Source organism: Puma concolor, chromosome D3 (genome assembly GCF_028749965.1).
Source record: "Puma concolor isolate L17-30 chromosome D3, mPumCon1.1.hap2, whole genome shotgun sequence".
Classification (NCBI taxonomy): domain Eukaryota; kingdom Metazoa; phylum Chordata; class Mammalia; order Carnivora; family Felidae; genus Puma; species Puma concolor.
The window spans coordinates 55338631-55361002 of record NC_141678.1 but is presented as its reverse complement, the minus strand read 5'-3'; the positions used below and the strand labels follow the sequence as shown (position 1 = coordinate 55361002).

The 22372-nt window shown below is 36.6% G+C and overlaps 1 protein-coding gene across 1 annotated transcript in view; it reads right to left on the bottom strand.

Annotated features, from left to right (window-relative positions):
* Positions 1 to 10078: 10078 nt before the first annotated feature.
* The window catches only part of LOC147575578 (putative Polycomb group protein ASXL3), a 54913-nt gene continuing 42619 nt past the window's right edge, over positions 10079 to 22372 (bottom strand). Inside the window, exon 3 of the mRNA XM_086682705.1 lies at positions 10079 to 15106. Within this exon, the coding sequence (XP_086538831.1) occupies positions 14986 to 15106 (121 nt within the window). The 3' untranslated portion in view covers positions 10079 to 14985. The remainder of the gene's footprint in view (positions 15107 to 22372) is intronic.

Genomic DNA, 22372 nt, shown 5'->3' with positions numbered 1-22372 from the left:
TTCTTAGCGTGAACAACTTCTACATAGCATTTCATATTTGTAATTAACAAAAAAACACATTTCGTTCACAGTTAAGGCAAGCGTTAACTACCTCAGTTGGAACTTTAAAAGTTAAAAACTCTATAATAAAATATGCATGTATGTATATGATCTGAAATAACAAAACAATATTTTAACAACAAAAAAACTCTGAACTTTCAAAAGTTACTTACTTTCTAAAAAGATGAGTTGGAAGAATCGTGATATCCCGAATTATAAAAGGAAAACCAAGAAAAAAGGAAGAAAAGAAAGTTAGTTTTCCAACTTTAAATACAATTCTGCATCTTACCATTTCAATAAAACAGGGCAATATACAAGACACACACTGAACTTGTAGTTTTGGCTGCCAAGGGGGAGGAAAACCTGGGGAGCTGGGGTAGAAGGTGACTCATACTTCCTTCCCTAATGCCTCCACAACGTTTTCATTCTGTCCACAATGCACATGTATTTCTGTATCATAAATATAATTAGAAATAAATAAGAAGGACAGTATTTGTCCCCCGTTCTTTTCTTTCTGCCATTCCCTTTAATTGGGCCCTTTCCTATACACCTGCCAGGGTAGATATACAGCTTATTCTACTTGTTTGTTTTTCTCCCTAGACTGTAGGGTTGTGGAACCCTTCTGGTTTGTTTTCATTTCCCACAACCCCTGAAGCAGAACAGGGGTGGAATTTGGAGGCAGGGGAGCAGGCATAATTTAAACTGTCTAGACATCAAAGAACCCCCAGAGATGCTTTGCAGAGCCCTGGTGCTGTGTGAACTACAGAAAACCCATTGCTTTATCACATCAAATTGCTGACAGAACACATAAAATTTTACTAATAGAGCACACTTAGTGAAGGGAATGGATAGCCTATCTATTTTAATAATTTTAAAAACCACACACACACACACACACACACGCACACGCACACGCACACACACACACACACACACACACACCCAGGGAATACAACTGGAAGAAACATATACCCAGGGAACACAATTGGAAGAATATTTATAGACATGACAAAGAAAAAATCATAATTGTGGTACTCCATTCCTTTATGTATAAAATAATAATGCTATACAATATTTAAGTAACACAACTTTTAGACTATTTTACTAAGTATCTCTTAAAAATGTCAGATAAAAGCTATTCCCAAAAAACATTTTTAATCTAATTTTTCAAATATGGGAGCATCAAAAAATTAACCCTGAACAACATAAGTCTAAAAACTCAACAAATTCAAGAAGCAGCTGTTAACAGCATTTATTGCGTTATTAACAGTTATGTGCTAAGTGCTATTAATATAAATTAATAGAAACAATTATACGTTCACTCTCCTTTCAAAAAAATTCTTAATAGCTCCTTTCAAGTACTTCCAGTATTGATGGCTTAAAGAAAATATCTTAACTGTAAAGGCTATATTTTTAAGAGGAAATTATGTGGGCCTCTGGGGTGCAAGTAATATTTTAGCTCTTGATACAGGATCTTTGTGTTCACTAGGTGAAAATTAAATTGTTTACTTAGGATTTGTGCATCTAACTATAGTTATACTTCACCAAAATGTTTTTAAAATCATAAAAATGAACAGTTCATTTTTGGATTTGTCTATTTTTTTACATATTCAATGGGCAAGTCATTACTAGCGGAGAAGAATAAACAGTGAGTGTTGATGACTCCTTAACACATACAGGCACACTGTACATCTGATAAATCAGTAACCTACATGATTAAAAAAATTCTAGAAAGTCAAGGCCAAACTAACTTCTTACTCTTGAGAAAAATTACCACCAGCCTGGAACTCTTGAAAATGACTGAAAATAAAAACTTAAAAGCTATATACATTACCTAAATAATCCCAGCACATAAAACTTAGCCAAAGAATGACCTAACGCAACCTTAAAATTTGATTTTGAAGACAAAAACAGTGTTCCAAACTCTTACAGTGCCTCTAAGAAAATCACTAATGAACAGTTTTAATCAGCACAGACATGAGATATAAGTCTTAAAAATATAAAAATAAATAGGAATAACCAATTAACTCGAGAGATGTGTCATAAAAGGAAGATATTTTGCATATTTCCATGTGAAGAATATCCACATGATTTTCAAAATTCAACATGTCTCTATGGTAAAATTAGAAATGCAGCACTGGTACTCTCAGGAGGTAGATATATTGAGGAATGAAATAATTACCAAGTGACATATGTCATGCAATTCTCAAATCTAGAGAAATAATTTCCAAACATAAGCATGTCTCTGATTGGCCTGAACAATACAAAAAGATATTCTTCTTAGGATAAACAGGAATTTGAACTTAGATCTTTTATTACTTTGGAGACCTTACCCAGCTACTACCAGGTAGACTACAGTGGTTCATACCAACCACATTCATTAAAGTGACCTTTTGTTTTAGGAGGCAGGGTTCCCAAAATATTAATACAGGGACAAAAGTATGCCCAGTGTTATTTTAAAATAGTACCTATAAGGAGAAAAAAATAGGCCTCTACAAGTGTCAATTAAAGCCTATAATCCAAATTATAATTTTTAAAGGCCCCCAACTAAAATCTGAGGTGAGGCATCTACAAATCCAGACACTGAATAACAACACAGCACACTATAGCTGGACGTTGACAACTGTCTCTCCCCATGCCATGTTACCACTGCTATACCAGGAGAGACAACAGAGCACAAGGAGTAAGGCTGGGGCTTCTGGAGCCTGTCAGCTTGAATTCAATGGAGGCTAGACCATTTACTAGCTGTGTGACTTTAGAATTGACCACTCTGGGTCTCAGGTTCCTCAACTACAGAATGTGGTAACAGGAGTCACTATTTCATAGGGGATTATTCTGAAGGAGCAATGACTTAAAACATGTAAAACACTTAGAAATGTGTCTGGCATACTGTAAGTGTTCAAAAGATTGTGAACTATCATTTTTATGAATACTCCTCCTCCTCAAAGAGACCAACATCGAGAGGTACACAAGATGGCAAATGGAAAGAATTTAAGTATTTTGTAACTTGTCTGAAGAACTGGTTCAGGTTAAGATTTGGTCTAATTTCACTTTGATTTCATTAGCAAAAATAATTGAAGACGTGGAATGCATAAACTCCAACCCCATCGCCTTTCACATGTGAATAACAGTGAAAATAAGATATGCAATAAAGGTAGTAGGGAAAGAACAATAATAATAATAAATATCTGTTATTACAGTTACCATTTACCGAGCATTTCGAATGTGACTGGGCTTTCACAACTATTATTTATATTCCGTGTAGCCACCATGAGAGGTAAGCATGATTTCCAGTTTCGCAGATATAACTGAGGCTGAGATGTGAAAAATCTTACTGCAGTCAAATAACAACTAAGTGATACAGCTGAAATCCAAATTCTATTCTGATTCCAAAGCCCATGCTTTTTCCACTCTCCCACATTCTTCTCCCCACAGTTGCCTCCTCCACTTAATTAACCCTGGATACTAAAAAAGAAAATTTAGCACTTGAAGGAAACACACAAAGAAAAGCCAGATGCTGGCAAATGATAAACGTGGTTGGTTCCATCCTCACTCAATGCCACCTATAGCAATGACGCCCTCTGGGTAGATTCCATTATTCTAAGAACTAGGCTGCAGAAGATGACATCGCCGTTCATCTTCCTTAGGTAATGCTACCTCTGCAAATTAAAGAAGAAAGAACTTTGAGAGAATATGGCAGAGAATTCAGGTCCATGACTGAGAGGACTCTGTAGAATTGGATCATTAAAGAATAAAACAAACCGTTAATTGAATAAACATTTATTGAGCACGTTATATGTGTCAAGTTAATCTTGAAATAAATTTGCACTCTGACAGCGCTTTGCACATAAAAGAAATGCAGACTGAGCTCAGCTGAATTCTCTGAATACATACAAAATGACAAGGGATTTAGGAGAAAGGAGCCTTGAGGCATGTGGCACGACAGGAGGAAAATCATTTCAAATTTAAATGTTATCCTTAGTTTATTCCAAGAAGATGACTGAGATGGGTTCATGTGCCAATTTCTTATGTCACCAACTCTAATGCAGGGGCAACCAACCCATGGGCACTGGTGGCTCTTCAAGACTTTATACTATTTCTCCGTTACCACAATCTCAAAGAGAATATTTTCAATTAGGCCAAAAAATATATCTTTCAAAACAAAATGGTGAACTTCATACATTAAAAAACAGACATTACTTCTATTTGGTATGATAAATTAGTTTAAATAATGATTTAAATTTCTATATTCTACGTGTACTCTTCCTCCTCTCCCAACTCGTTAGCAATGGCTAATACTACAGCATTTCTGAATGTGTTCTATAGGATATTAGTCCCAAGTGCCGCGCCTAAAGACTGTCATATGAATTTTGGAAAAGCAGCATACTGTATGCTTTGCAAACTCACCAAATACATTATTATATAATAAAGTCTGTGAAAAAAAATCCTCCTTAACTCAAGAAACCTCCTTAACTCAGTGTTGCCTAAGCATAAGCAATAAAAAAAAAAATCTTTCCCACCATAGTATTTAGCAACATACCCTATTACAGTATGCCAAGAAATATACTTGGGAAAATGCTATACTATATTTATGACTAGGATCATTAGAAAAATCTACCTAGCAGTTGTAACTCCCAGGAATGTTTAATTTTATTAGCTGAATGCTTAAAATCTTATTTTAAAGGTATACAAAGCATGTGTTACTCTGTGGAAAAAACAATGTACTGTGATGAGTATTTTTCACTGTGTGTATTTGTAAAATTGAAAAACATACCCAGGGACTTGAAATAGCATTGAATAATATAACGGAAAGTACTATATATTTGCAGTATTACCCAACATAAATATCTTACTCATCCTCCCACTGGAGATCTTCCTCCTGATCCTCTATTTCTCTCACTATCCTCCTCATCACACAGGACTGAAGCATTTCTCAGACCCCTCAAATTATTGTGCCTCAACAAAGTTCATCTCTCAGTTTCCCTTTTCACTTCCTCGCATCCTAATTCATGCAGCGTTTGCGTCACCGGTGGACAGTGCTACAGCTCCCCTAGCTCTGCCTTCAACATCTCCCTGCTCCCACGCAGCCTACCCACTGGTGCCAAAGCAAGGCTTCTATTCAACTAACAAACAAAAACACCGCTTAGACTCCTCAGGCAAGGCCACACACTGGATTTTATTTATTTAATTTTAAAAATGGTGGTTTCAGAAGCACAAACTCCCAGGCTGGAATCACAGTCCTACTACAGTGTGCTTGGCACCAACCTCATCTTCTCCGCCTCCCGGATTACTCTCAGACCACTCTCCTATAATCTGATCCAACCCGGTAAATCATGTGCCTCCACAGTCTCCCATCTCTCGTTTGCTTCGTATGAAACCCTCTGTCTGCATCCCACTCCTTGCTCCATTTATCACTCAAAATAAAATGTTTAGGGGTGCCTGGGTGGCTCAGTCAGTTGAGCATCTAACTCTTGATTTCGGCTCAGGTCATGATCCCAGGGACATGGATACAGCCCTGCGCTGGGCTCTGCACTGACCATGGAACCTGCTTGGGATTCATTCATTCTCTCTCTCTCTCTCTCTCCCTGCCTCCCTCTCTCACTCACTTTCTCTCTCTCTCCCTTTGCCCCTCTTTCCAGCTCACGTTTTCTCCCCCTCTCTCTCTGAAATAAAAAAAAAAATATTAAAAATAAATAAAAATAAAACCTTTAACTACCACCTGTATGGTGACACCATTTGTGATCCCAGGACATCTGGGTATTACAATCTCAACACTTTGAATATCTCATAGTTTCTTGTGCATCAACACTTTTAAACTTCTAACTTTCCTGCCCCTACTACTTACAAGTTTGGGAACTCCATAGGGGATAGGCATATATTTATCTTTGTACTATCTGACAAGCAATACCAATGCACTCAGAACATGTTTGTTGAGATGATCACTACTATAAAGGTTGCTACAATCATGCATTTGTGGACCGGCAATGAATATCATCCACAGTCTATTTTAATTTATGACTATAATCATGGGTGTCAAATACCCTACACTCCACTCAGCCACACTGGCCATCTTATACATGCATACCATGCATTCCTTTCTCTTAGTGACTCTCCCCGCCTCAGTAATGTGATTCCAGGTTTGTTATTAGTGAAATGGTCCTAATTTCCCCACTAGGAAAGGCTAGCCAGACTGAACTAAATGGTCAAATGGTGGGAGTTTGGGGAACTGATAGAGAAAGAAAGAGGAAAGAGCATACATTATTTTCCATAGAAATACAAGCTGTAAAGGTACAAAAAAAAGATTAGCTGGTGTCTACCTCTGCCTCCACAAGTAGAGCCTGCCGAGAATAAAGCTAACCAAAGAAAAGCTGAGCAAAACATGCAAAGAAAAGAGTGAGGAAAGGTGGTACCACTTCGACTCCTGCATTATCTAGTCATGTTGAAGATCAACCCATCAGATGTCCAAGTTAAATAAGCCAATAAATCCCCTGCTTTTTTTTTTTTTTTTTTTTTTTTTGGACACTTGTCTAATAGGCTAAATGATTTCTACAAGCTGATCACATTTTTCTAGGCCTCAATTTTCTCACCTGTAAAATGATGAGTTGAAAATAGGTATGCTTTAAAACTCTACTTCCTAATGTGTTCTAAGGACAACACATAATGGTGTGACTGCTTACTATTCATTCCAGCCACGCTTCCTGCTCTCTTCACCTTCAATGCCTTCCATTCTCCTCTCTTCCTATCCATTTGTCAAGGTCCCCTTGCCTTCATCTCCTAAAAACCTCTAGCCACTTCTCCAGTCCAAGATCATCTCTGAATTTCCAAAGGCTTCATAACCGGTCCCACAATCGCAGCATTTAGCTCTGCGCATCTAACTGATCACCTTGCTTGATGGCAACCAGCTCCTTTCAATGGCAACCGACTTCCTTAGGGTTTTCTGTGTTCCCCTCACAGGGCCCTACCAGGCTGGGACACTCACGAAACGTTCAGGGGCTGCTGATAAAGTAACATTTCACAATTCACAGAGTAGAACAAAATTTAAACCTTGGCAATACCAAGTACTGCTTGAAAATGTCCAGAAATAGAAACTATGAAATACCCTGGTGAGAATATAAATTGACACAACCAATTTGGAAAGACATCTGGCAATATCTAGTGAAAAACAAAACAAAACATAAGTATGCATGCTCTACAGACCAGCAATTCCACTTTTTGGTATAGGTCCTAGAAAAACTCATGCACGTTCACAAAGAGACATGATTTAAGAGGAAAAAAAATGTCAATAAACTGAATATTCAGCGATGGATTACAGCTATAGACATAGATATACTCTTACCTATATATTCATAGTAAAGCTATAAATTTCTGAGCTACAATAGTATACAGAAAATCTCTGACACAGATTGCCTCTGAGAAAAAGAAGGAAATCAAAGAAGCTCCAGTTCTTTCTGCTAGACTTAATTTAAAAGAAATCCAAAGCAACTACGACAACATGTCCACAACTGTGAACTCCAGCCACTGGTTGTTGGTCTGTGGCATTTTATTGCATTTTCAACATTTTTCAAAACAGAAAATCACTGATGATTTTGTTCTTCTATCTGAAATTTGGCTTCTCTCGAAATCTATCAGATTCTTCCCTTGTGTCCACTTATGTTATGGTTTACAGATTTTTATGCAAGCAAATACACACATGGAAATTATATGGGAAGTGTAAAGGTACATTATCAGACAGAATTCAAAGTAACGAGCTCCTCTTAGGGCTCCTGTCACTAGAGCATGCAACCTTGGATCTCAGGGTCTAGGTTCGCACCCCATGTTGGGTGTAGAGATTACTTTAAAAACACAAAATCTTTAAAAGTAATGAGTCCTTCCCAACTTCCTCCAACTGTACCTCCTACTTAAAATAATGACTATTAAGGATCTATCATGTTTTCTTCCAGAGCTTTTCCTATTTGCATTCATATACGCCTGTATTAATATATTTTAAATTTATTTTTGGTATTTTTAATTTTATTTTCAATACAAATGAGAACAGTCAGTGCATACTGATAGGTACATGCTTTTTACTTATTAACGCAACCAGGAGATTTTCTCACAGAATATCTTCTCCTCTTAACATTGTACAGATTACTGAATATTCTTAATATTCATATAGTACTTTTAATATCCCATAGAGTGGGCATATCATAAATTTTTAAAGTATTCCCTTATTTAATATTTGGTTTGTATCTAATTTTACCCATTAAAATAGTTCTTCACTAAATAATCTGGTATATACTTCTTTACATATATGAGGTATAGATTGAATGTTTGTGTCCCCAACCTCCAAAATTTGTACGTTGAAACCTAGTATCCAAAGTAATGGCATGGGGAGGTGGAGGCCTTTAGGAGGTCATTGGTCATGAGAATAGAGCCCTCGTGAATGGGACTTGTGTCCTTATAGAAGAGACTCTAGACAGTTTCCTGCCCCTTTCCCACATAAGGACTCAATGGGAAGTAGGATGTCCAGTGGGCCAGAAAGCAGGCCCTCCCAAGACTCCAAATCTGCAGGCACCTTGATCTTAGACTCTGCTGCAGACTCCAGAACTGAGAGAATCAAATTGCTGTTGTTTATAAGCCACCCAGTCTATGGTATTCTGTTAAAGCAGCCCAAACAGACTGAGAAAATATGTATAGCTATGTCCTAGAATAGATTCCCAAAAGAATTTTTAGATTAAAAGGATGATTTTAAAATTTTGATAGTTACTTCTAAACTACCTTCCACTGAGAATAACTATTTTCCTCACCCTGGTAAATGGTGGACAGTATTAATCCTTAAATTTTTGTTAATCTATCCAAAATGGAGGTGAAGAGGTGATTCCAGGTAGAAGGAGCAGCATGAAGAAGGCACAGGTGGACAAAACTGAATGTGGTGCACAGAAACATGATTAGTTCTTTGATATTTCCAGAGAGTGAGTGGAAGGGAGAGTAGGGTTGGGATCAGCTTCCAGAGGGAAGATGTACACACCATGCCATGCACATGACATTTATACCACACTTTAAATCCCATGGCCAAGAGCTTAGACTTCATGCGAGACACGATAAAGAGCCTCAGAGGACTCTAAGGAGGGAAATGCCCTTGTCCCTTTGTTACCATGAGGATAGATCTAGAATGAGACATGCCTAGAGACAGATCAAGTAGGAGCCTCAATGCTAGACTGCAGGGAGGATGACAAGAACGTCACCAGAGCAAGGATGGTAGGGCAGAGATGGGGATAAAGAGTGAAGAAATGCATGAGAAGAAATACAGTGTGAGGAGGGATCAGCGAGACATAAACACTAACTAGATGTGTGAGATAAGGCAGGAGAAGGAACTTGGGATTGCTTTAGCAGCTGCGGTGGAGGCGGGGGGGGGGGGGGGGGGGGGGGGCGGGGACAGTGGTACAATTAGATAAGACAGTTAATAGAGAAGAGATTGGTTTGGGAAAGAAACTATGGTGATTTAGTGCTGGACTTGCTAATTTAAAGGTATGCATCCAAATTCAGATACATACATGCATCACAGAGTTAATGCTGGGGTTAGAGATAAACACTGGGGAAGCATCAGCATATAGGTGATATTTAGAAAGGTGAAAACTGATAGGCACAGATGTAGAGTAATAAAAAAAGAGAAAAATGACTGACTTGAGATTATTATATTCCAACAGTCAGAAAACTACATGAGAAAATATTTCTGAGATGACAAAAAGGAAAAAAAAGAATCTTATGAAGGATTTCATTATAATAATGAAGTGTAACTCTAACCTCAGGACATGATGATTTTAGAAGTCAGAATAAATCTCTGTATTCATAGGTAGAAATAACTTATAAATAGGAAATTACCTAGATCTCACCAGCAGGAATTTTTCTTTTAAATACAGTTTTTCTTTAAAAGGTAATATAAGAACATTACAAAATTATCTGTCAATGGATAAAAAGATGAAAAACAATCACTCAAAATCTCCTTAAAACAACTCTGAGCATTTTATAAATTTTCTTCTAGCCTATTTTACTGGTGTGCTTCTATTTTCAAGTTATAATTTGACTAAGGATTGAATTACAATATTTCATTTTACATGATACCCTCTCCATACTATAAAACCATTGTAAATATATCAAATGGTTAAACATATTCTATCAACTTGTTTCAAACCATGGTTTTCTATCTGGCTATATCATAGCATTTTTAGGACAATTCTTTTAATGAAAATCTTTAGGCAACTCCAAACTAATTATTAAGTAAAAATTTCTGGGTGGCGCCCAGGTATCAGCATTTTCTTATATCTTTCCAAATGATTCTAATTTACGGCCGAGTTTGAGAACCACTGATATCACTGGTAGGCATTTAAATTATGTCCTTTGTAACTGAGACAGCATTAATATGAATCTCTTAGCACATGTTTTTTTCTTATTTTCAAAAATATTTTAAGATAGGCTTGCAGAAGTGGCATTATTAATTCGGGATGTTTAAGTTATGTAATGACCTTTTGCAAAGCCAACTGGCTTTTCAAATGAGTTATTTTGGTTTACGCTCTCACCAGTAACATAGAGCAGGAAACATCATTCGGAGACAAGATGAAGTGTGTGGACTGATTAATTCATCAGGCAAACGAGGAAACAATCTCCAGTGGTTACTTTACCTTGCATTTCTATGATTATTGGTAAGATCAAATGCTTATCCACATACTTGTTTATTCCTTAGTTTTCTACATTGGAGCTCTTTTGTTCATGTCCTTTTACCATGATGCTCTGAGGTCATTTTTTTTTTTCTTAACTGTTTTAATAGTCTCTTTGTATCATACCTTCAGCATATTAACTTAAAATGTTTTCCCCACTGTGACTTAATATTTTTGATATGAGCACATAAAAATTTCTGTAGTCACTTATGCCCATCTTCTTTTCCTTTGCACTTTGTTCTATAGCTTTTAACCGTGAAAGTCACTTCTCAATCAAAGGTGGATTCACACATGAGATTTGAATTTTTCTAACCTTCTCCCAATTGTATGACTTTTCGTTGGTAGGTTTTCAACCACATATGTATCTTCCTCAACATAAAATACAACTACCGCCATTACATGTTCAATAAACATTTCTCACTTTTCATGGCTTTCTATGGCTCAGAAAGAAGAGCAGAGTTTTCCTGCCCATATCTGATTCATGTTCCTATTCCTTCTCTGCGGAAGAATCTGGTACTAGTCATGGGAAATTCCTTGGTCAGCAGAACGTCAAAAGAATTCAGCTCAGAGTTTTGCTGGCTCTGGGGAAATTTTTACCTTTAAATGTTTGATAAAGGAAATGTCTAAAATTAACTACACCCACCACTACTGTTAAGATTGCCATTCACACCACAGAACAAATGTCAACTTAACTTAGTTGTGTTCTCTCCTCCTTCCTCCTTTTCCTCTTTCTTTGTCCACTTATATTCTCAAGACAATTTGTTCAGCGGTAGTTATCTGCTTTAATTAGAACTATTACCATAGAAAGATATTAAATAAGCACAGCTTTCTGCTATAAAATAGAAGATTTGTGAAATTCAGCTATCATAGTTACTTGGAAGGGCACGAAACACATCCATAGAATTCATATCGAATTATAAAGTAAAAACAAACTTTACAAAGGGCCTAACTTCTAGGCAAGATCTCTTATGGAAACAATATGCTTTGAGAAAGGAAGAGTAAATACAAAGACCAGTGAAGTTAGGAATCCTTCCCTTCCCCAGACTTAGTTTTGACACTTAAAAATACATCTAAGAATCTGGCAGTAAGCCTAAAAGAAATTTAATACACCTAGTTCTTTAATTTCACCCTCAGGAAAATATAATTCATGAGAGGCAGAAGTTGGGAGCAGGGATGGCAGAAAGGCTTATGTTTCCTACAGGCCATATTGATACTCATCCATATAGAAAAAAAAAAACAAACCAGTAAGATAAAGTTAAGAATACCTAAGATCAATGCAAATGTAAAAAGAGAATAAACAATGCTGTTTCAGGCTAATGGTTCTGGAGAACTATAAAATTATACACACATACATATTAATAAATTCCAAAAGTAATGGTACCAATACGTTATATATGCGTTACCTCTGTTTTACAGAAATAAACATCTTCCTTAGGAAAAAATGCGCATTTTGATGACCCATGGGGAGAAATGTATCTTTAGACAAAAGAAGATTTCCTGTACATTATTTTACCGCAATATCGATGTTCTAGCCAGACACACAGAGACCCTCCAGACAACAATTCCAGTGACAAAAAGGGAGAAAAATATGTAAATGTAATAGGAGTAGAAAGGAAGAGAATTGGCGAGCCACAGTAATTCAAGAAAAATTATTTTCAACCTGGAGCCCTATTTAATCAACTAACTAAATGGTAACTGATTAAGCAGTTGTTAGAATTATAGAGAACTATCTATGTTTATGCAACAATAAAGGAAACCGTCATCTGCCTTCCTTCATTTTTCAATGTTTCAAAAAACAAAACTTGAGATATCATGGCTTCTGGCCATTTGGCAAACATCTTAAGTAAGCACAACTCCAACCCACTCATTTAACCTGAATTAATATTCTTGAGGTTTTATATAGCCATTTAAAGCTTTCAGGAAATACTTCCTCGATGCACCTGCCACCTAATTCCATGAAATCAATATTTCACTAAAGCTAAGTCAGGAAATCTTAAGGTGCTGAATTCAATTATGACTGTTACTTCATGAGCCACTAGTAGATAAAACATATCATTGAAATTGAAAATCATTACAGTTAAAGAGCTTTACCTCCTTTGGGGGGGTGTTTTATTAGGTACCATTAACATAATTAATAACAGTATATCACGTTAGGATAACAATAACAACTTTAATATATGATACAGTACTTTCCTATTGCCAGATGCCAGATAATAAGCACAGAGACAACATTCTCTCTGGCTATGCCTGAAATAAATCTATTGTGATGTGGGAAGAAGCTGCCTGTCAATATGAAAAGGAAAACTGATAGTATTGATTCAAACTTCATTCAAAGATGAAAACAACTATTTACCGAAACCCAGATATATTACTATTTAAGCAGAAAACAAATATTCACATCTTTAGTCATAAGCACATTATACATGAAAGGCAATGGTAAGCTGGGGTTCCACATAGAAAAGTTTTGTAGACACATTAAAAAAAAAAAAAACTTTTGTAAACAGTAAACACCTGGAATTGGTCTTCAAATGCTGTCTCTTTTCAGATAATTACTAACTACCTGACTGGCCTCCTTGCACTGATCTTTATAATATTCTGGGATCCAATGTGGGGTATCCCAACTTCATTTTCAAAACAAAAGAGAGAATGAACAAATGTCCAAACAGATAAAAATCTAATGTTCTAAACCTATTTATCCCTTAAGTGGCAAACCTTTGGTAATTCTAAAATTGTTCATTTGTCGCCTAGCTTGTTAAACTGAGTTTCAAGAAAACTCTAGAAATTTTCAAAACAATCCTGATGCTAGTACATTCCTGTCTTTCATTTCCTCCTTGGTTTGCTCAGGCCGTGTGATAGGCATTCTTTTTCTTCTTTTTTTCCCCCTTTGGGACCCCCACTTCAAGTCTAACATTTGCCTGTGGCTTAACATTTCACTGTGATGGAAAGAATGAGCTTTGGAATCAGCAAGACCCAGACTGAAATACCAGATCTTCCACCTATAACTGTGTGAAGTTAGGCAAAAATACCTAACTTCCCTAGCATCAGTTTCCTCATCTGTAAAATGAACAAACATCACCTACTTCTTCTCAATGTTACTGTGTGGATTAAGTGAACTAAAAAATAGAAACTGCTTGGCTTAGTGCCTGACACTGATCAGTTACTGCATAAATGTTAGTTTCCTGCACTTTTGCCAAAATGACATTCAACAGACAGTTCTAATGATATTTACAGACACATACATCTGTGTTTCTTCTTTTCAGTTTTTTACCTGTATTCTACTATTAGGCTTAATAAACTTCCTCCATGTTCAACACTCAGCAAGCTTTTCATTGCCCTGAAGGAAAATAACTGAAGTAATATTTCATAAATAAGCAATAGCCAAGAAAAGGCACCAAGTTTCTAAAGCACATGCTCAAAAATTGAAGAAACTCTAGCATATTCTCTGTAAAAACTTTAAATGCCTAGGCAATTTAAAGAGAAACAGAGACAGTATTTGTGCTGCAAAACTCCTTAAAAGTACAACCCAATTTGATTCTTAGGAAAACAGGGTTAGAATAACGAAGTGCTCTCAGTGAAGATAAAGCAAAACATTTACTGGGGAAACCCAGCCATCACCCTCCAGAATATTTATTAATGTAGTCAGGCGACTTCGCTTAGAAGAACCCCAAGGACAAGGGTGAACAAGCAGACTACAACTTCAGCAAGAAAGATCACGGAGATGCAGTCAACGTTCACGGGGAAGAAGGGTCAGATATATAACGAAAAGCAAAATAAAACATTTCTATCTAACGTTGCGGTAGGATTTGCATGTACAGATAAATTGGTAGTCAAAATATGGCCACAGTTTACACAAACTGTAACTCAGACAGAGGAATTAGAAAGCACACCAGGGCCTCCCGAATTTTCCCTTTCCAACAAGTCACACTTCTCAGTTTCAATTCTAGTCTGCACTAGCACACTGACAAAACAGAAAAAAACGTATGTGAGCGACATCCATCTGGGAATCACCCTCATAACCTTCTACACAGTCATTCGAATCACACTGCCTGGCCTTCAGGCGTCCAGTTGTCTTCTCAAACCCACTCAACATGAACAGGGGAATGAGTGACAACTACGCGGTTCCATACAGGAAGACCCTCAATGTCCATTTTCACCCGTCACTAGCTGGTACCTACCCGGAAGGAATGAACGGAACCACTCCAATGCAATCCCAGCCACTCCTGCTAGTTCAAGCATTCGGTTCAGCATCACCTCATGACCAACACGAAAGGAGCTGAGGCTCTAATATAATCATCATGGAAAGTTGTCCCAAATCCTTCATTCGAGGAAGATCCTTCATACACACCAACGCTGTCTCCAAGCCATGCCGGGGTCTGAAACCAGACTGGAAAATATTATATATGTGTATATATAGTAAAACTCCCACAAACCACTCTTCTACTATGTCATATTTATTTATAGCTACTTAATCCATCCTATATATATAAATATATGTATGTATATGTATATATGTGTATATATATACATACATACACACACATATTGCCTTCTCAAGGTGAAATATGAACATTCAAGGAAAGATCCTTTTCATAGTAGAAGGTAAACTGAAAGCATATGAAGAGCTGGTGCTGCCTGGCAAGGTAGTTGAGGTGGTCCCAAATGGAATATACTCTGTCCTGAAGGGGAGAGAGAAAACACAGTATTGGTTTCTGAGCTAATCTTCTAGGCTTGGTATATAGGATCACACTATTCTGATGCTTAAAAAAACAACAAAACAAAACAAAAAACCTTGGCTTTTTCGAGAGATGAGAGAGTAATGCCAGATTAACTCTTGACACTGTTTCATATTACCAAACATGTGCCTTCTTACTCCTGAATCCCAAAGTGGACACCACTTTCATAATCCTGGCTACCACTGCTTTGACTGCATTATCAGAATCTCTACTGATCAAGGAACCCTCTACTTGCTCATCATGCAGACAGAACCAGAAAACTTCCAATGAATATCAACTTCAAATGGTAGGAATAAATAACAATAATAATAATAATAATAATAATAATAATAATAATAATATCAGTGGAGCCCCAAGAGCTATTATATGTTAAAGAGCAAGAAAAAACCAACTTATTTAAAATATCAATTTCCCCTCTCACTTCTCAATGAATAGGCTCTTAAGAAACAAAGAGATAGATATTATATAGAGTTTTCAAAATTAAACCAGAGAATTCACTATTTTTATCTTCTTGAGACCTTTATTACAATATTAAAGACTATATATTTCCTTTTGGTACCCCTCTCTCAAACTAATGCTGAAAACTAAAACTTTCAATTGCAGCACAAAATCTTACTAAGTTTCTCTATTTCCAGAATGTGTCTGGAATACAATTAAATGGGTTAAATCACTGCAGCATTATTTTCTATGTACTTACCCTCAATTATTATTTGCATTAAGCAAATGGCTATCTGTTTGTCATATGTAATTCCATTTAAAATTAATAGAATTCTGTCCTCTAATCTCCATTTCACTTGCTCTACGGGCCAGACTAATCCCATCCTTGTCAGCTACATACAGTAGACACTAAAATGAAAAATCTTGGTAATGTCCATCCAGTGCACTGCCTCCTCTACCCACTCAGTATTTACTTTGGTTCCAAAGCCAACTATTCCATTGACATCAAATATCCAGAAACCTGTTAGATAGGTTTGGATCTGAGGTTCCTATCAAACATAATACTCACTATGTTTTTTCCTGGACACTCTCCCACTAATTTCACTGCATCTCATAAAAAGTGACATAGCTCTCAGAAGGAAAATGCAAAACCTAAATGGATCACCTAGGCAAAGGACTTACAAAATACCATAACGAAAAGGAGACCAGCTGGTTGATAGCTCAAACTTACAGTCCACTCGGTGCTCAGCAATATACTATGCTTCGCCTCCTAAAATTTTAAGTCCTCTTGTTTGACACATCAACCCTCTGTTGTATAACTTGAGAGGCTGACCAAATGCAGTAAGTATAATAGTCTTCTCAAACCATCCCTTATACAGATGTCAGCTGAAGATGTGTATAATTAAATATGTTCTATAGAATAAACATGTGCTGAGGTATGCACTATGATGTAGGAACTACACAGGATATACAAACATGAGTGAGACAGGTCACTAGCTATCTTGCAATTCATAGTTTAGATGGGAGAAAGACCTATAAACAAAAACAACTGTGGTAAAGATACATTTAAAACCCCCCTTTAACTACAAAAGAAGGAACCATATTTCTGCCTGGGAATCATGGGGAAAGTTTCCCAGGGGAGATGACAATTTGCATCTTAAATGATAAGCAGGTAGCAGGGCAGCAGTAATGGTTAATAATCAACAGAAGCGGGGCGCCTGGGTGGCGCAGTCGGTTAAGCGTCCGACTTCAGCCAGGTCACGATCTCGCGGTCCGGGAGTTCGAGCCCCGCGTCAGGCCTTGGGCTGATGGCTCAGAGCCTGGAGCCTGTTTCCGATTCTGTGTCTCCCTCTCTCTCTGCCCCTCCCCCGTTCATGCTCTGTCTCTCTCTGTCCTAAAAATAAATAAACGTTGGAAAAAAAAAAAATTAAAAAAAAAAATAATCAACAGAAGCTAAGGCATCAGCATACATGTAATTTAGTAGAATCCTGGAAATCAGATCACTACTCAAAAGTAAAATATATTCTGTCCTATATTTAGTGTAACAGATAGTCAAACTATTTCAGTGTAATGGAAAACTCCTAGTATACTATGAACATTCAATAAATATTAAACGAAACTGTGAAAACCTTAATGACAGAAGCACACAAATAATCACACAGATTTTTTTCATAAAATTAGTCATTTCCTACATGTTCAAATGGAGACCTCCTCAGAGATAGCAAAGTGGATTTTTCAGTAAAGACTATTCTCCAAAATTTCATTTGATGTATTTGAGGCTTCACAGTCACATTTCAAACCAAATTTGGATGACAGTGCAAAAACACAGGACTCTGAGATACCTTTCCCCTCCAAACATACCAATTAGATACTCAGGAGGAGGTACTGTCAGGACACCACATGTTAAAACAGGGAAGCTTAGAACATGGGAAAGCAGAAGAAATATCACATTGATATCATTTGCTCAAAGGGTTAAAGTGGCCCAAGTATGAAAGCTAACTAAAGAAATACAGTTTCTCAGTTACAAACAGGACCTCCCCAAAGCACCTCATTTGACTAAAAATTATTTACTTGCCAGTATATTGTAAAATGGGAAAACCCTTGCCTCAAGTTCCAACATTGGTCACTGGCAGATATGTTAAAAACGACTCAGGATCTGCTTAATCAAGTAACAATGGCTTTCAATCTTATCACTGAGTCTGAGTTAAGAACATAAACTAAAATCCCATTTCTAACTTCTCACGAAATTTTAGATAAAAACTTGGTTATTAAATAACATTACATACTTCTTATTGAAAACAACACTTTGGCACCAGTGTGCCAAAACATTACTGTGAAGTATCTTAGAATACAAATTTGACTTGAAACCCATCTAATCTTGATTAATTTCTCCAAATTCTTAATAAGGCAGCAAACAGTAAAATCTCATTAATCAAATATCTTACAATTGACAGCACATTTTCCAAATTATATTATTTTCATAACAATCTTAAGATGCAGATAAAGAGTTACAATTTTCCCCCCATTTACTGGAAAGATTAAAAAATGACTGAATGACTTATCCAGGAGAACGCATTATGTTAGAAGCAGAAATGGAGAATTAAAATTTCCATTCACTCAATCAGAAAATATCATGAGCCTATTATATGAAGGGCACCATGGGGAAGAGACAAATCAATGAGACATGAACCCTACCATTAAGGAAATTGCAGTCCTATTATAACAAGAGAAAATCTGAGCGAGTTTATTAGATGCTACGACAAAGGAACACACACATTATGTTATGATGGAATAGGGTGGATAAAATAACGAATTAGAGACAGAATTAAACAATCCTTTACTGAGGACATGGTATAGGAAACTGGAATTGGGCTTTGGAGGTGGGGGATGGAGGACAAGCAATTGGAGGTCATTGTAGGCTGAGCAGAGACTTGAAAATATATGGAATGTTTGCATAAAGTCAAGTGTAGGTAATTACTTTTTCAAATGTCAAAAATGATACTACATATTTAACCTAAATCAAGCCCAAGAATGAGATTTAATTTAAAAATAGATATAACAGAAGTTGGTCGATTTTCCTCAAAAACTACCTTTCCCTATAGTTAAGGCTCTTACATTTTAGCTGGGAACACGCCTCCTTGCAACAGACTATTCTCCAGCTTCCCATTCAGCTAAGTGCAACTCTGTATCTGGCCAAGGGACAAGAGGAAAACCGATGCACTCAACTTTCCAAAGATATCAGTAAAGGGACTGCATGTGTCCCTTCTCCCAGCTGCTTCTTGGAACATAGATTTGGTGGCAAGCCATGTTAAGACCATCAGGATGAGGACAAAATCCTAATGATAAGGGAGCAATAAGACAGATAGGACCTGACTTTCTGGATATCCTGATGTACCTGAACTCAGCATTCCTGGACTACCTACCTTTAGAATGTCCTGTGAGAAATTAACTTTTATTTTTCTTAATCCCTTATTTCGACATTCCATGATACCCAGGCAAACTTATACACTTGCTTATATAAACAGGCTATGCTGTAAACACAAATTAAAAGTAGTTTCTTGGATCTCAATTCTCAAAACCTAAGAAAAATAATCTGAACATATTTAAATTAATTGCAAAGAGTTTAATATAATTAGCAACATACAATTTTAATAGGCTTTCAAATCTATTTTTACATTTTAATCTATATAACAACCCCAGGCAGAGTAAAAGTCAGAAATCAATATTATCATATTGTAAGTGAAGAATATCATGAATTCATTACAAAAAGAATTTGATAGCTCCAAACTGTATTGAGTTTAACCTCACTTAATCCATAAAATAATCATTACATATATTCCATACTGCACTGATATACTAAAAATCCATTTATAAAGAATGTCAAATGATCTATCAATGCCAGAAAAAAGAATCAATAAGTGAAAACCAGATTTTTACTTTAAGTTCACATTAGTTTACAATTTACCCATTGGACTTCTCAGTCCACTCAATTTTATTGTGATTACATCTAAATATTTAATTGCTGTCCATTTTTTTAAATAGAGAACAGAGGAAAATGTAAGACGTAAACAAAAATATATTATCACAGTGTGAATGAAAAAGCAGAGCAAGCTGTAAGAGCCCAGAGGGAAAACAGGAACAGAGAACAATGGGTGCTGGATGACCTGTTCGCATCAACTTGTCCACACGCAAATCCATTCACCCTTGGTTCACATATTACCACCTCTGACAGCCATTCGAAAGAAGAACTAGAATAAGAATATTCAATAAAATGATCTAAGGCATTTGCTGAGCTCACTGGCTGCCTACATCAGCCCACAGAGGAAGGAACGTAAGGTGATTGCAACCTCTTCCCCTGTTCTTCCCATAGTCCTTTGGGCAAGGTCTTGATGGCAACAAGGAGCCACTGAGGCCAGATTCAAGAATCTTAGATCACTAGCAGAAGTATAAATGACAGTACAATCTCTCTTGCACCCCTAACTCCTGCCAACAGTGTTACAAATATGTACTATAGGAGGCAAATAAAATCAGGTAATAGAGGGTGACTGGATCAATGAAAACCCATTGCTTCAGGAAAATCAATTGAAAGACATGTCCCTTCTAATAGTACCTTAGAATGGAAGATTTATCTTTTCTTTACACAGACTTACCTTCACTTACTACTAGGCTTTTGCCCCTTCTTCTCAAATTCAAAAGTGATTGGTCTCTTCTAAGTTTTAAGATGAGTCAAATATCTATTAGTTTATTATAATGGACCACTCATTTTCTCTAAGCCTTAGTTTATTGATCTGCAAAATAAAAGTTTAAGACTATACGATCTGCAAAGTCCTTACCAGAAAGAAAATGTTATAGTACTGAGTTAAGCTTCATCTCATCTTACATTGCATCTTAATGCAGTAGAGACTGCTCTGAATGCACTATTTTTAAGGAAGCTTGCTTCCAAATAAATTCTCAAAAGAAATGCTTAAAGTTGGGATAGTAAAGACAACAGCAAATGACCCTTTGTGTACAATAGCCCTGATGTTACCAAAGGCTGTAATTCTTCAACTGTTAGGAAGTATTCAGCCCCAAATCCTTCTATCACAAGAAACTCTTCTAGGTAAGACTAGAAAATTGCTAGAGTGACCAGGTGGTTCAAAACTGGGCTAAGGGAAAGACTAGATTTAAAATTTAGTTAATTATCTGCTCCTACTCAAACTTCTATAGACACTATTTCACAATTTTTCATCACACTTTTATGAGAAAAGAAGAATATACCATTGTATCCAACATAAATACTAATTTATAAAACTCTGAAGATTAAGTTATAGGTGGCTGACTCAAAAGGGTGGTATCTAAAAATAGCAAACTAAATAAATTCTAATTTAAAAAAAATTTAGCATTTCTAACATTAAGGCTGGATAAAATAAGTGAGCAGTAAAATCTGTTCTAAGTAATTCCAAATAGTACTTTCTGCATTCCTGATTCAGCACTTTCCTTCTTAGGGTGGAGGTGTAGGGGGATTCCAAAGTAATCTTTGCTAATCCTAACGCTTCAGAATTTAAGATGTGAGCCATTTAGAATTTCCCACTAGCAACAACCTGTTCCAATACATCTTCATGAATGTTATTTTTTTTCTGTATCTAGAACCAGCAGGTCACCTTCAATAAACACTAATTAAGCAACAAATTGAATAATAATCATTGCACAAATTGTTGTATTTCATGCAGACGTGCTAGAAAAGAACTAAGTAATGAATTCAGGTTAGCTGTAGTGGCCTGACGGAGGACGTGCTCTGCTTGGAAATCTTACATCTGTCTTTTGAAAAATGAAAAATAAAAGCAAAAAGGAATGAGTAGCATTTCTACCCCTCCCAGTGGAAATACAACGGATGGATGAGATGAAGGACGGATAAATGGTTATGATACAGATTACCTATGACAGTAAAGGATATCTGATCATTCTTTGCTTAAGATAATTTCCCGCTGCTTCTGAAACCATACTCACTTATCCATTTGAGCCTCCTTTTCTTCCCCTAGATCCATCTCTTAGAAGGAGAATGATGATGTTCCTAATTTAGCCTACCCCCATGGAAGCATAGTTTACTCGATCCCATCTATTTCCATTCAGTTGTTTTACAAATGGAATAGGCGGCACCCTCTAAGATTGCCTTTCGGGTTATCTACATTTTGTTAGCAATTATGCTTTGACTGGTCACAGTTAGGAAGCTCCCCAGAAACAAGTTTCAATCTGTAAGTCCAATATCAACAACAGAGTGAGAATCCTATGAAGCCTTTGCTCCACCCCTTCCCTGAGGCAGGTTTCCCATCCTCACAGCATTACCTTGGAAAACAAACAGGAAGAGGGCGCATCCAAATATGCCCTGCTCCTGTCCGTGAGCCCAAATCTTCACTCATAGTCATCCTCCTCACACTGGACAAGCATAAGAGGTAAAATTCATCTGCCGCTTTGCATTCTCCAAATGTAAAT